The following is a 15,127-nucleotide window of genomic DNA, read 5'->3' as shown; positions in this document are numbered from 1 at the left end:
TTTCTTCATTCCAGGCGGCTCATGTTATGAAAATAAATGCGCATTGGATTTGGAATGCTCAGGTAAGATGACAAAATTAGAACAGCCCTCTGTCTGTGCTGTCTTGACTTCTTCGCTATCTTTCATTTTTCGCTTTTATTCACTAAGCTGACTTCGCGATACTAAGCTGAATAGCCAATCAGAGTTCTCTCTCTCACCAACTGCAAGGGATGCCGGTGGAAGCTGATGGACACCAATTCACTATGTGCAATTGGTCAAAAAGCCCCCAACGGGGTACGACTAGTAGCTTGGTGAGTCAGGGCCTTTATTCTTACCAAGGCTACATTTATTATTTACATTTATAGGCTGCATTTATTATTAATTAAAAATTACAGTAAAAACAGTAATATTCTAAAATAGTACTATTACTATTTGAATATATTTATTCCTGTGATAGTGAAGCTGACTTGCAGCCAGTGTCACATGATCCTTCAGAAATCCTTTTAATATGCTGATTTGTTGTAGACAAATTTGTAGACAAGAGTATTAAGTATTATTTATAAGTATTATACATTTGTTGTAGACAAGAGTATTCATTTCTTTTAAAGGTGAAATATGCAGGGGTTTTTTTTAGCTTAATTTACCTTAACTGAACAGCTTCGGAGTCATTGGAATGGTTATATGACTTTTTTCAGGTTGAATGGTGGTCTTCTTGCACCCCCCTAGCGTCAAGAAGCATCGCGTGATATCAGGTCTCGCGATGTTTTACGCCACTGCACACATACACTATCTAAACATTTATATGCTAGCCTTCTGTGTATCAAACATTCCTCAGTGGACATGGATCTGTGCGTTCCCCGGCTTCTTTGAAAACAAATGCACATGACCAGAGGGAGAAGATGGGAGGGGGGAGAGTCGCCAACGAGTTTTGACGACAGTGTTGTCAAATATCTGTTCCGAAGCTGTAGGGGGAGCTCTATAGAGAAACCCGCGAGCAAAAAGCGAAGAAATTGCCAAAACTGCATAGCGCTGCTTTAAAAGAAAATAATCTTACTGAGCCCAAACTTCTAAGCGGTAACAACCAACCAATGACCAGCTCATTCATAAGAACTTTTCTGAATGTTATGAACATCAAACTTAAGCACGAGTCATTCAAAATCTATCTCACATCATTCCACTAACACTCATTAATTTCAATCCTCAATGACACGTACTAAATCCTCTTTAGCACATAAAGCATTGTCCTGTCATTCACTTGCTGTATGATTATGGGAGGCCCTGCTCAAACTGACCTGGGCAGGATAGGTGGACCATGAGAAGAAATCTGCAGATTTCTGCAGTTTTTTGTTTCCTCCTCTAATCTTTAGTTTTACTTGGAAGATGATTGCAAAGAGGAGAGTATGCATAAGCAATCATCAGGGAGTGAGCGAACGAGAGAGGCCATTAGTCAACCAGCTCAGAGCTGAATGAAAATTCAAGCACAGCATCATTTTATCATTCTGAGGGCTAGTGTGCAGAAAAAAACCCTGTTTCAGTGTTGCTCGCTCGCTTGCTCCCTCCCTCCCATCTGTTGCCTTTCCCTTATCTTCTCCGTCTGTCTAGAAGTATGGACGAGCAGTCACTGTAAAACTACACTAATACAATCAATAAAGAGTCTGTGTGCTGTTTGCAGGAATGTTGTTCTAGTGCATTTCTAATGCACCTTGCATGAGTAAATAAGACATTCAATGTACAATCCACATACCTTTGAGGGTGCACTTTATTACGCAAGCCAATATGGCAGCCGTCTCAGACACCTAATGGTGCGGCTGCAGAATCATGCAAAACAAACATTTTCTTATCAATGACACTCTCAGCCCTGATTAAATTATTCAGTGATTGAAAATGTCCAATAACACTTTCCAGTTATTGAGACCGAAAGACAGAAGTATTCAGGTCAAATGATCTCAACATGGCGGCCCCCATGTATAATAAGTAAAACTTATGTGAGTGTACATCATTTTAAACATCCATCCATGTTCCAAACCACTAGTCTTATGTTGGGTTGTTAAAAAAACTTTTCTAACGATGAACCAAAAAACGCACATTTAAAAAGCTTAGCAATAGCAAATATAGATTTATTCAATTTCTGTTCACACACAATATGGAAATGACAGCACTAGCTGGATGGAGAGGCAACAGATTTCTTACACATGGAAATACACAAATAGACAGACTTGCATTTCTCTGAGATCTTTCTCACGCACGCCGAGAGCAACTCAAAGCAGGACTGGGAAAGTTTGAAAACAGGAAAAAAGAGGAAATAATAAAACTGGGACAAAACAGAGAAAGATGGAAGCAAATCAAACAAACTGAAAAAGGGGAGTGATGGAAACAGAAAATGCCATTAAGGCCATTGAAGGGATACTAAATTTATCAAGTTGGAAAAAAACAGGGTAAGTGTGACTTGAGGGCGGAAATGAGGGAAGAAGAAGAGATATTTTAAGACATATAGTGCATCTGCACCAGTTCTGTCTGTTAAGATGTGCTCTAGTAACACACATATAGTTTTAGTAGGTCAAAAACATCCAGGCATACACAGAAAACAGCATGAAAAAATTGCAAAAATGCTGGTCTCAGTGTGGTCTGTGTTCTCCTTCTCCAAATACAAGTTTGAGAACCACTGACTTACAGTGAAGAGCACCTGCCGATAGTGCTTATTTGCTTGCCCTGTCTGCATTGTTTTAGCACCCGATTCACTAACGGAGTTATGCAAATCGGACAGAGGCACAAAAATCCCCCTCTCATTGCTAGATTGTGGACAATCGTGATCTTGCATATATTGCTGAGACTGCATCCTGGCAGATTAATGTTTTTATGCAGTTTAAAATGCAGAAAAAGTGCTTGTTTGGTCAATTATCTTCTGATTATCATTTGATCATTGACCTCTGCCATTATCATGTGAATAGAAAATGTACCCAACACCATCTTTTAAATACAATTAGCAGAGCATTAACAAATAAATTTATTTTTTGTGAATAAGGCAGTTGCTAAGATTCTTACAAATTCTTAGTGTTGTGGTTGCTTATTGTCCCAGATCAAAACAGGCTAACCCCCAAATATCTTTGATATTCTGGTATATAGATATAGCTCAGATTCTCTTGCAAGGAAAAGTTTAGGCCAGTTTTACAGGCTGGAAAATGAAAATTGTTCAATTACTTATTAAATAACAGCACACTTCTCACAAACAATCAAAAAAGGCAACGCAGACGCAGCACAAGCTGTAATTTGTCTACTAAACAACCGCTGTTAGAATAGATGATAGTACAGTTAGCAGCAGTAAATCAATTTCATCCATTGAAACTTAATTTTTCTGTTAAAGAAAATTAAAACAAGCAGCATTGTCATCATTACAACAGAAGTGCCAGAGGAAATATCTTAGCCTACATATAATGTTGAATACTATCTTGGACAGTGGGGAGCCTTTCAGTCAAAAGCAGTCGATCTCCGAATGCAACGCAATGAACTGACTCCATATGAGGAAATGTCATGAACTTGTAATTTCAATGAAAAGCATGATAACTTGATCCGTGAAATTATATGGAAACAAGATTTAGGAGCTTTCCATCTTTACTCTCCTCATGTTACATTGCATTCGGAGATCGACTACTTTTGACTGACAAAATTCCAGCCACCAGAAACACTAACTGATAAAGTGAGTCGTACAAAACCTTTCTTTTTAGTAAACTTTGTGTACACAAACAATGTAGTCAATGCTCAAGTTCAAGTGTAGAGCCCCTGGTGATACTTCAAGCACAGTTTTATGTTGTGTCGAGCTGCCTTAGTGTTTTAAAAATAGCGATTTTGATGCTATCATAGAAATGCCCCATGCACTCCCATTCAAAAGGCACTTATTTTTTTATCTTAAAAGTGGCGTTTCCATTCTAACTATGCTTTTAAACAAAAGTTTGACTCGGGCAGATTAACAAAAAGGGCCTAGGTTCAATTTTGGTGAGAGTTACCCTTTAAGAGTCAAAAAGGTTGAGAACCACTGGCTTATGCGTTTTGTTCAATCTCATCAGTGTACCTATATGATCTATGCGTGTGCATAATGTGCATTATCTTAATAAATGTCGTTTGCACTAATAAACCCAAGATAATGCACATTTTAGCACTGGTCAGATTCAACAATGTTCTTTATAAATGAATACTTATTCACACACTTGTTGTAAATCTCTAATAAGTAAGCTTAAAGGGATAGTTCTCCCAAAAATGAAAATTACCCCATGATTTACTCACCCTCAAGCCATCCTATGACATTCTTCTTTCAGACAAATAAAATCAGAGTTATATTAAAAAACGTCCTGGCTAATCCAAGCTTTATGGGAATTTCATGGGCAATGAATGGGAGCCCAAAATTTGAAGCCCAATAAAGTGCCTCCATCCATTATAAAAGTAATCCACACGGCTCCGGGGGGTTAATAAAGGCCTTCTGAAGCAAAGCGATGCGTTTGTGTAATAAAAATATCCATATTTATAACTTTATCAACTAAAATAACTAGCTTCCAACAACCGGCCGTACGCATCGTTTTACGGCGAAAGAGTAACCCTTGACCTGATGCATGACGCATTGACGAATACGGAAGCACAGAGGATAGTGCAAAAAATAAAAAAAACCCAGTCACGAATTAGAAGTCTAAAACGAGAATTTTTAAAGAGAAATGTCTGAGGAGCTTGAGTTTGTTGCCCAGCCCTATTTGTTTGAACCACGAGAGGCGTCAAAGTTTACGCTACTCCTACATCCTACGTCATACATCGTCAAGTGTTACTCTTTTGGCGTAAATCGACTAGCGTAGGCCGTCTGCCGGAAGCTAGATATTTTAGTCGATAAGGTTATAAATATGGATATTTTTATTACACAAGCGCATCGCTTCACTTCAGAAGGTCTTTATTAACCCCTCGGAACCATGTGGATTACTTTCATAATTGATGGATGCACTTTTTTGGGGTTCAAATTTTGGGCTCCCATTCACTGCCATTATAAAGCTTGGATTAGCCAGGACATTTTTTTTATATAACTCCAATTGTATTCGTCTGAAAGAAGAATCTCATGTACACCTAGGATGGCTTAAAGGTGAGTAAATCATGGGGTAATTTTCATTTTTGGGTGAACTATCCCTTTAATAAGTGTCTGTGCTCTAGTGGTCACTTACAGTCAGCATGTAACCTGAAATACCAGCTCAGCACTTTAGCTATAAAGCAAAAGACCCCATGAGGAACACGCTTTATATAAACACATAAAATAGGCTGCTTGTGTGGGATTTTGGTGTTTTGAATGTGGACCCCCATATGCACTAAGCAACCACCTCCAGATAAAGCACACAGAGCCACTGACACACACAAACAGCAGTGCACATTAAGAACATAGTACACACACGTACACACACAAACACACACGAAGCCCACACACTGCCCTCTCTCCCACTAATGCTGCTTTCATACTTAAGTATGAAAACACAGCTTTGACACATGCATATTTAATAACTCTTATATAATTATACTTCACAAACACAATAAATCTCTGCCTTTTCTGAGAATGTGCCACCCTGACATACACATACATAAAGAGCATTTATTATATAACTAGTGTTACGGTTAAGCCTGCAGGTAACATAAGCAAGTCTGATTCATTTGTGTGAATCAGTTGAAAGTAACAGTCTTTGTCTATTATTTACGGTGGCCAAGTAGTGCACAACACAATGAAATTTAAAAAGCAAACATATGTTCACAACACAACGAAATTAAGCCACAACACAATGAAAATAAGCCACACCACAACGGAAATAAGCCACAACACAATGAAATAAAGCCACAACACAACAAAATAAAGCCACAACATAACAAAATAAAGCCACAACACAACAGAAATGCTCCTGACCACTAGGGGGCTTTTGGAGTGCGGTAAAGTTAGTTTTCCATGCCACTGTTCTATAGAGTCAGCAGTCTAAAAATATATCAACACCACGATTAGTTTTAACAGTATGACTAACCATTGAATATTGACATTTATTAATTCAAAATCATCTACGTGCATTATAGCTGCATATTTATAGTCTAGAATGCTTTGACGGCGAATTCCTAATGGTTTCCTAATGGTTTTCCTCCAAGTGGTTAAAACGTATAATTTGTATTAATTAAATTGAATTTTAACATTCAAAAACAGACATGTTCAAAATCCAAAGCTTGATTGTATTGGTATTTTTTTATACCTCCCTTCACGTATTTACAGTAAACAATTATTTTTAGGAAAAAAATAATTCTGTAATCTAATTTTTTTTTTTTTTTTTCATGTTTCAAAGGTTGTAGTTCCTAATAACCAGACTGACTTACTACAAGTGAAATTGTGCCAATACCTTCCTGTAATTCTTTATTTTTATTTATCAAAATATATTATAATAAATTATACAATTTAACCACTTGGTGGAATTGCCACTTAGGGATCATGCGCTGTGGAAGCGGGTCAAAGCATTCTCGAGTATAAATACGCAGCTGTAAGGTGATTTTGAAGTAATATGTTATGTCGATATACAATGGTTACATACTGTTAAAACAAATCGTGGTATTGATATCTTAAGACTGCCGACTCTATAGAACAATGGCAAGGAAAACTAACTGTATCGCGCTGCGAGAGCCCTCTAGTGGTCGGGAGCATTTCCGTTGTGTTGTGGCTTATTTCCATTGTGTTGTACATTTTCCGTTGTGTTGTGGCTCATTTCTGTTGTGATGTGGATTAATTTTGTTGTGTTGTGAACATATGTTTGCTTTTTAAATTTCATTGTGTTGTGCACTACTGGGCCACCATAATTATTAGATTAAAAAATGTTCACAGACATTTTCATAAAATAAATTGTAAATTAGTAAATTGTTATTCTTCTTAAATGAAAATAAAATCATGCCTTGGTTATTTTTATCAACATTTTTACTCTTATTAAATATTTTGAATTGAATCAGCTACAATGGTAGAAAGGATCCTGTTTGTTTAAAAATAAACAAATACAAAATCAAATATAGTAAAACCCTAGGTGATACGCAAAAATATTTTTTACATATCACCAATAGCAGATCTCTTTGCTTTTTTCTATGGTTTGATGATTCACTCTTTTTGTTAAGCTTTTGGTGTGTATAGACCTTAAAACTGTTACAGCAACAAACTGATTGCACTGTGCACATGCAAACACATGAGCAAGCACTCGTGAACACACACTTCCATATGGGCAATGTGAGTGTGAGTGAAGCTGAGAATTCAGCAGTGTGATAAACAGGCCAGCATTTCAACCTCTCAGACTGGCAGCCACATAAAAGACAGAAAGAGCACTGCTTCACTCAGCCATACAAGCCAAGCCTCTAATGGTGAAAAAAAAAATCCTCGTCCATCTCTTCATCTCTGTTCCTGTCCATCTCGTCATTCTCTGGTCCGTGAAGATAAACGGCACTGTCAAAACTAAACTATACAGTTCTGCTTGACAGTAAATGGCTCAAGCTATGCTGAGCAACTCTCCTAAAACAAATGCTTAATCGATTAGAATTATGGTTGTTACGTACCCAGCCATCTTCATTTGAATATTTTAATATGCGAAGAATTTTATCTCAAAATCAAAGGGGAAACTAACCTGAAATCTACAGTCGGAAGCTGTGATTTCTCAAGCTGCAATTCTCATATGTTGTAGCTGCATCTCTGTAGACAATCGGGAAGAAGGAACAGCATCTCTCCAGCAAATATTGATTCTCTAAATGCAGTCAGACTAGACGGTAATGATTCAACTGCAGCAGCAGCATAGCGGGCCTAAACTGAATCCTGTACATCATGACAGGCCGCCAAACATTCCCACATTGATCTTTATTGATTAAATTCCAGAGAGAAAACACCACACCGAGAGTCACGACCAAAAGGATTCAAAACAATCCAAGAAATCTTAAAAGTGAAAAGAGCAAGCTGTCTCTGCATCTAATCGTCTCTTCAAACCTGACCTTTTCTGCATCAGACCGCCAGTGGTTTAACATGGTCCTGACACTGAACCCTCACAACACATTGACTCAATAAAAAAAAGAGAAAAAAAGTGGACACAAAATAGAAAGAAGAAAGAATCTGAATGGTTAGATAAGGGAGTGCTAATTAAGAATTTAAGTTATATAGTGTGGCAGAGATCATGGGTCATTTTGAGACATATGCGAGATAAAAGGGGAACTATTTAACAGGACCGTAGATGTAACACAATAAGCAATCCCACCACAACTGAAGTGAGTGCTGGAAGTCTGACTAATTTCCGGGAATTGGTTCCGTGCGTTTCAAAAAGCAAAGCAATGGTTCTTTTACATCATCACATGCTCCATGACATCCAGCGTAACATATTACATGACCTAAAATGTTTCAAAAAAGTCATTTAGAGCCTAATATATTTGCATTTACATTAAACAATAATACAATTCTGCTATTTTGCTATTAAACTTCCTTTTCATCCCATCAGTAAAATCCTTATCCAAATAAAAAATTCACACATCAAACACGTCTGAAAGAGACTTGTCTTGGTGACTCGAGAACAGCTCCGGTTCCAGAATTTTTTTATGAAAGAATTGTCAGATTGATCTTGTGAATCAGTTCAACTAACTCAATGAAAATAGGTCCAAAAGAGCGATTTGTTTACACAAACATCAATATTCGGCAGTGCTGTTTACGTAAACAGACCTTATAAATGCCTGCACGTCAACTAGACTCGAGGTTAGAGGTTTAACGACTAATGCTCTCTCAGCCATGAGCTGTGTAAGAAGACTTAAAGTTTCTCAACCAGAACCAGTACATAGCATGGTAGATTACAACACTAGCTCTCCGTTTCCATTACAAACCCTCTAAGAAAAGAAAGCAAGAGAAAATTTAGCAATGGGCCCACAAAGCCGCATCCTGACTTTGATTTTTTCCTGAAAATAATCTCCTCCCACAGAGTTGTGTTACTGCAGTACAGTAGAAGCATTGTTTCAATGAATTCCTACCACTATCCATGCTGTGCAATCATTAACACAATTTAATAGGAATGTTATTCCAATATTTTATTGACATTATTCTTTTTGGCAATGCATGTTGCCGCATCTTGTCATTTTGACAAACTTGCAGCCCTTTTTTATGGCCGATATAAATATCTTAATTAAAAAATAATTGGATTAAAAGTTTATCAACTTTTTAAAAACAAGAATAGAGAAAATTTCTCTCAAGACAAAAAAACCAAACAAATATAGTCTAATACAGGCTGAAAAGAGCAGGCCTCCTCGCGCGCATCATCTCATGTACTCAGCAGGTATTGAGTGCGCGCGGGCATTTGACCTTGCTGCTGCACGCGCACCTGCACGCAATAGCGCAGCGCTACCTGGGCATTATTATAATAAACCCCACAGATGCATTATCAAACTGGGGTATATTTTCGACATAGGACGAATTATAAAACAAACCCTGACAGTACAAGCAAAATATTCCATCGTGATCAGAACGAGAAATCAAATCTGTAAATGCACAGCGGGTAACGTCATCACTTACTCGCGGATTCTTCGTGTTATTCATGTTTGAAGAGTCGCTCGTAGAAGCTCGAACTCCGAAATCACCGAGCGGTCTTACGCAATCCAGCCCATTCGCTCCAACTCTGAAGTGATCAAGTGATCAAATGTCCATTTCTCCGCAATAAACGTGGCTCTGTCACAACGGTGGATAGAATGCTTGCTAGGGACCGTCGGTGTTTGACACGGTCATCTGGTCGAGCTCATCTCTCAGCTGTCATCACAAGCCGCTCGCTCTCTCTCTCTCTCTCTCTCTCTCTCTCTAGTCCAGAGGGGGTCAACTCAACACGAGCCGCGGTGGAGTGAGAGCCAACCAGTGAGGCTGGAGAGGGGGCGTCGGTGGTGCTGCTGACTTCTGTGGGTTTACAGTCGTGGTCCGGTGTAGGTTTATCGAAAAAATATCAGGTTTTCCTAGATAGCATGCAAACAATGATACAAATACATCCCGCGTGCCCTCGTAGATAAAAACAAAGCTGTCAGTATAAGCGCTGCAGGACCACAGTCATCTCTGTCTTTCTCCATCTTCCGTCCTCGTCCGCTTCAAATCCACGTTGAATTACATCACCCCTCTAACAATAGCAGTGAGTGCTCGGAATAACGCTCCGCAGTGGAGCAAGTGCGGAATATGGTTCAGATCAGCACGTGGGTTAAAGCAATTAAATCTTTATAAAGCAGCGAAAGTCCAAAGAGACAAAGTTGCCAAAGAGCTTCATGATTAAAGATACATGTGCAGACTCATACTTTGATTAGACACATTGCATATTTACTCAGGGGTTTTCAAACTTTTTGATGCCACCCTAACTATAAACTTCCCATTTCTATTGAATTATTATTAAAATGTGTATACCTGGAAAGACAAAACACTCCAAAGTGAGCATGCTAAGAGTGACACTTATTTCTTACTGTGAATTAAACAAATAAAATGTATTAGCTGTTAGTGGATTAACAAATCATCTAATCTTATGCTTTCTGATTCCAAAAAGATGAATCCAGTACTTTTTATTCTCTGGAATGCACCCTGCACAATTTTTCAAGCCCCTGAAACCCAGTTTGAAGCCCAGTCATTATAAGTACAGTATATATATGGCTAATAATCTTTGATTACCATCTGATAACACCCCACCATCACTATAGTATAAAGGGCTGATTAACATTGAACAGGCTAATTATTTATATGCAGGACTTCATGGGACAATGCATTAAAGTCACCATGAAATCAAAATGGACAATTTTATGGAATATTGCACTATTTATTATGATGATGATTTATCCATGCACATCATAATCAAATTATTTTTTTAATTAATGGGCACTCTTTAATCAAAATAACTTCCCTCCCTCTTGCAGCGACATCTCTTCTCTTCTCTGATGATGCGTTTACTGGCGCGAGGGCGGGATCAACCTGTCACTCACAGCAATAGAAAACCACAACCATCCAACCAATTCTTAATGGACAAAATCAAGTCCCGCCCTACAGTTTTCTTGTTTGAGAAACCGTTTCGCTTGGATACAGTACGTCTTGGATACAGTATCGCAACTTCCGTTTCATGCCGACTTTAAGACTTCAGGGGCATTATGGTTCAACAGTTTTATAAATGACTACAAAAACAAGGGGATGAATTTGAATGACAAAGAGACAAACAAAAAAACATAAATTTTCTGTCTATAATGTCATTTATTGCTCATTAGATGCAGAAAGCCTTCATTATCTGGTGGCTTTCTCAAAAGCAAACAACCCTGTAATAATAATGATAATAATAATGATCACTGCCCCATGCTTGTGTAACATGGTAACCCAAGTCAATAGCATTTTCATCAATCCTGTTTTGTTGCACACAGTCTTATTTAGTTGAACCACATGCAGTCCTAGTGCCTGCTCGAGTTAGACTGAAGCCATGCCTATGACAGACAGGCTCTTAGATTCATTAAGCCACTTCAGATGGCAGTTCTAGGGGGCACAGCAGGTCGTATTCAACCAGGTGGAAAATAGGTGAGGAGTGAGCCAGCAAAATGAAGATGAATGCCAAGAGGCCCTGTGTGCTGCTGGTGGGTCCCTTTGTAGGATACACTGTCTGCATAATTGAATAACACAATCAAAAGCACACAGTAAGAGTGGAGTGATATTGCATTATATAACAAAATACATTGTTATATAACACATTTTTTGGTTCATTTTGTGGTGATTTAAAAGAAACCAAGGCAAAAAGAAAAAAGAAAGGCCATTCTGAATAAACGTAAAAGATATGAGGCGATAGGCTGAATGGATTGAGTTAGCGGAAGAGCAAGTAGAAGCGAGAGAGGGGAACAGAGAAAGCAAAGGAAGTGAGGGACAGTAGGGAATTGTCTTCCAAAAATCGATGAACATGGTGAGAAACATGCAGAGATGAAAGAAAGCTTTATAGAGGGAAAAGGATTTTTGACCTGACACCATTTCACACACATCCTCAGGATGTTCTGTACTGTGTGTGCCCACAGGCTGTTACATATACATGAACACCCATGTGGAAACACAAATCCAGCATTTGAGGAATGGTTTCATAAGAATCATCAGGGCAGTAATAAGATCTGTTCAACAACAGCTGCACTAACTGCGACGGGCAGTATTATTGGTCACAAGGAGCAAGAGAATGTGTCAGGGCCACAGACTACCCATCGTGGAGTAAAATTAGCCTTGTGCTAATACAAGAAAGACAAAAAGAGAAGGATAGGGGGTGGGAAAGAGGCAGACAAAGTAAGACAGGAAGCCAAGTGTTGTGAGAGGAATGTGAGTGCATTATGCATTTGTGAGCATAAAGTAAACATCCAGACGTCACTGTAAAAGGGCAGAGGGTCAGGTCAGTGAGTGGCCTGCTGGAATATAGAAAACAACAACAGATTTTAAAGGCAACAATGATGAGATTTAGTGCAACACATTTAGAATCTGATTAAATGCTTCAATCTGATGGTTCAAGTCACTTAAAGCTGTACACAATAAACAGATTTGAAATGATCTCACTTGCCTTTTAATTAAGTCTGAGTGAGTGCATTAAGTTGGGTGTTTAGCCTTTATAACCTCCCCAAACTCTCCCTTATTGGCTTGTGATTTCCGATTTCTACCGTATTTACTTTCTCATTGGAAGGAATGTTTTTTTTTCCCAAGCAAAATCTTGTTTCCTATCTGAGGCGTGTTGACCTTGTCTCTAAAGTTTGTTTCCTTCCTCACCATATACAGCATCTAAAACAGTGTCTCTTCTTCCATCTTGTTAAGTTCTTACTGGTCCTGATGTCACAGATGCATTGTAATGTCACATTGTATTGTTGTAATACCAATAAATTCTCAGAGAAATATGTAGCTAGCTTTTTTGCCCTCAGGAGGGGCTGTGCATTGAGGCAGGAAATGAGCAATGTGGTTTGGAAGTTGACCACATACCACAACAAGAGATATTTCAAATCTTCCCAATTTCATAACAGAATGAAAGGAAACAAACCCCCAATGGCAATATATTCTCATAAACGGTGGCATATCCAAGTATACAAATCCCTATTTTATGTATAAATATATACAACCCATTGTGTTTGATGTACATTTATGTTAGTTCAGTTAGTGTCCCTTTGCTGACATGTGTTCAATTTTACCCTTACTCACAAATTTCTCATTTACAACAGTAAACACTTTACAATGAGCAGTTATGAATCACTGGGATCTCTGAAAATACACATTTGAGCAGCAGATACCTAGAGCTGAAAACACAAGCTGATAATGGTGGTGTTCAATCAGTGGAATTACTAAAAAGCTTTTGGAAGTATTGATTTTGGCATTATTGCAACAAGCCAAGCACTGTACTATAGATGATTGAAAGCCCATTATTGATTAAAATCATAAAGCCTACTGGCAGCATCCTGAAAAAGCAGCAACAACAAAGGAATTTCATAGCAAAAAAAAAAATGCCATGCAAGAACTTTCACTACTGTGTCCTGCAGTGTTGTGCACAATTCAGAACTGAATAAGGACTTTTAAATTCAATTCCTAAATTTCAACTGAGGTAGGATGCAAACAGGATGCAGGATTAAAACTCAAATTTAAATGTATAGAGGTAGAATAAAAAAAAAGAAAGATATATATATATATATATATATATATATATGTCTATCTGTCTGTCTGTCTGTCTGTCTTTAAAACTTTTGTATTGACAAGTTTTTACATTTATTTGAAATTCTGTTATGAATGGAATGCTATATATATATATATAGCATTCCATTCATAACAGAATTTCAAATAAATGTAAAAACTTGTCAATACAAAAGTTTTAAAGACAGACAGACAGACAGACAGACAGATAGACAGATAGACAGATAGACAGATAGATAGATAGATAGATAGATAGATAGATAGATAGATAGATAGATAGATAGATAGATAGATAGATGCATGATAATTGGTTAGTCAAACAAATGGTTAATCTATAGAGTAGGTGCCAGCTCATCCCTAAGACTAGTCATCCCCATTCATTAGCCAATGGGAGACAGTGTATGGCTCCTGCATCATCTACACAGCAGCACAATAATCTGGATTAACCTAAAGGATTCTTGACCACGTCAAGATTACATACACATGCATCTAGTCTTCATGAAGGCTGGCCCATTTTATCTGCTTATTGAAAGAGACACATTATGTTCTGGGCAGCTGACCAGTTTCCAAAAAAGGTTAAGGTTGAGTATAGAAAGGATAAAAACCTATCCAGAACATTCTGATAAGTAAATAAGGGCACCTCTGCAGAGTCTTAAAGGGATAGTCCACCCAAAAAAATAAAAAATCTGTCATCATTTACTTACACTAATGTCTTTAACCCATCTGTAAGACTTTCTTTCATCTGTGAAACATGAAAGGAGATATGGACAAAAAATACAATGAAAGTAAATGGGTAAATTATTTGGTTCACAGCATTCTTCAAAATATCTTTTGTGATCCGCAGAACAAAAAAAAAAAAAAAATATATATATCATACAGGTTTGGAACAACATGAGAGTAAATGATGGCAGATTTCATTTTTGGGTGAACTATCCCTTTAAATGAGCCGTACTCAGCTCATTTAAAGCAGATTTAATATGAAAGTGATTTAACACCTAGCAGATCTACTGGTATTTATAGTAGCTGATAATACTGTAATCTTTTAGAGCTGACTGGTGGTGAACCAAGACCCATAACTGGACTCAAGTGTATAGTAAAGATCCTACTATAAATGCACCTATGATTTAAATTCAATTAAAATCTAATGGAGCTAATGGCTATTTTATTGAAGACCCTTTCCATAGTGCACGGACGCCAAACTATGTCACCCTCATCAACAAGGCTTTACAAAAGGATCCAAAAAAGGTAGCTCCATGTACTTCACCTGCTTCAGTCCCGCAGCAAAAGTCATTTTACAAAGGGAGCACTCTTCCCCGACCTACAGTTTAACTATGAACTACAAAGTTGGATGACATCAGGGGTTCGTACCAATGACATCAACAGACACAAACAGACAGTCTGTTCTTCTCAACACTTTCGTCGGCCCAAGTGGACGTCAGCAACTGCCGCTACACGGATAGC

At 37.9% G+C, this 15,127-nt stretch overlaps 1 protein-coding gene across 5 annotated transcripts in view; it reads right to left on the bottom strand.

Annotated features, from left to right (window-relative positions):
• Window positions 1-15,127, bottom strand: part of rtkna (rhotekin a) — a 69,574-nt gene that overhangs the window by 27,237 nt on the left and 27,210 nt on the right. Inside the window, exon 1 of one of the 5 annotated variants that reach the window (XM_079871461.1) lies at window positions 9,542-9,820. The exons of 3 other annotated variants lie outside the window; for them this stretch is intronic. In XM_079871461.1, the coding sequence (XP_079727587.1) occupies window positions 9,542-9,565 (24 nt within the window). In that variant the 5' untranslated portion in view covers window positions 9,566-9,820. Of the gene's footprint in view, window positions 1-9,541; window positions 9,821-15,127 lie in introns of those variants that run through there. One more of the 5 variants, XM_079871459.1, reaches the window with a different exon arrangement.

The sequence above is a fragment of the Squalius cephalus genome (genome assembly GCF_949319135.1).
Source record: "Squalius cephalus genome assembly, chromosome: 5".
NCBI classification, from domain to species: Eukaryota; Metazoa; Chordata; class Actinopteri; order Cypriniformes; family Leuciscidae; genus Squalius; species Squalius cephalus.
The sequence above is the reverse complement of the archived record's forward strand: the minus strand, read 5'-3'. Positions and strand labels throughout refer to the sequence as shown.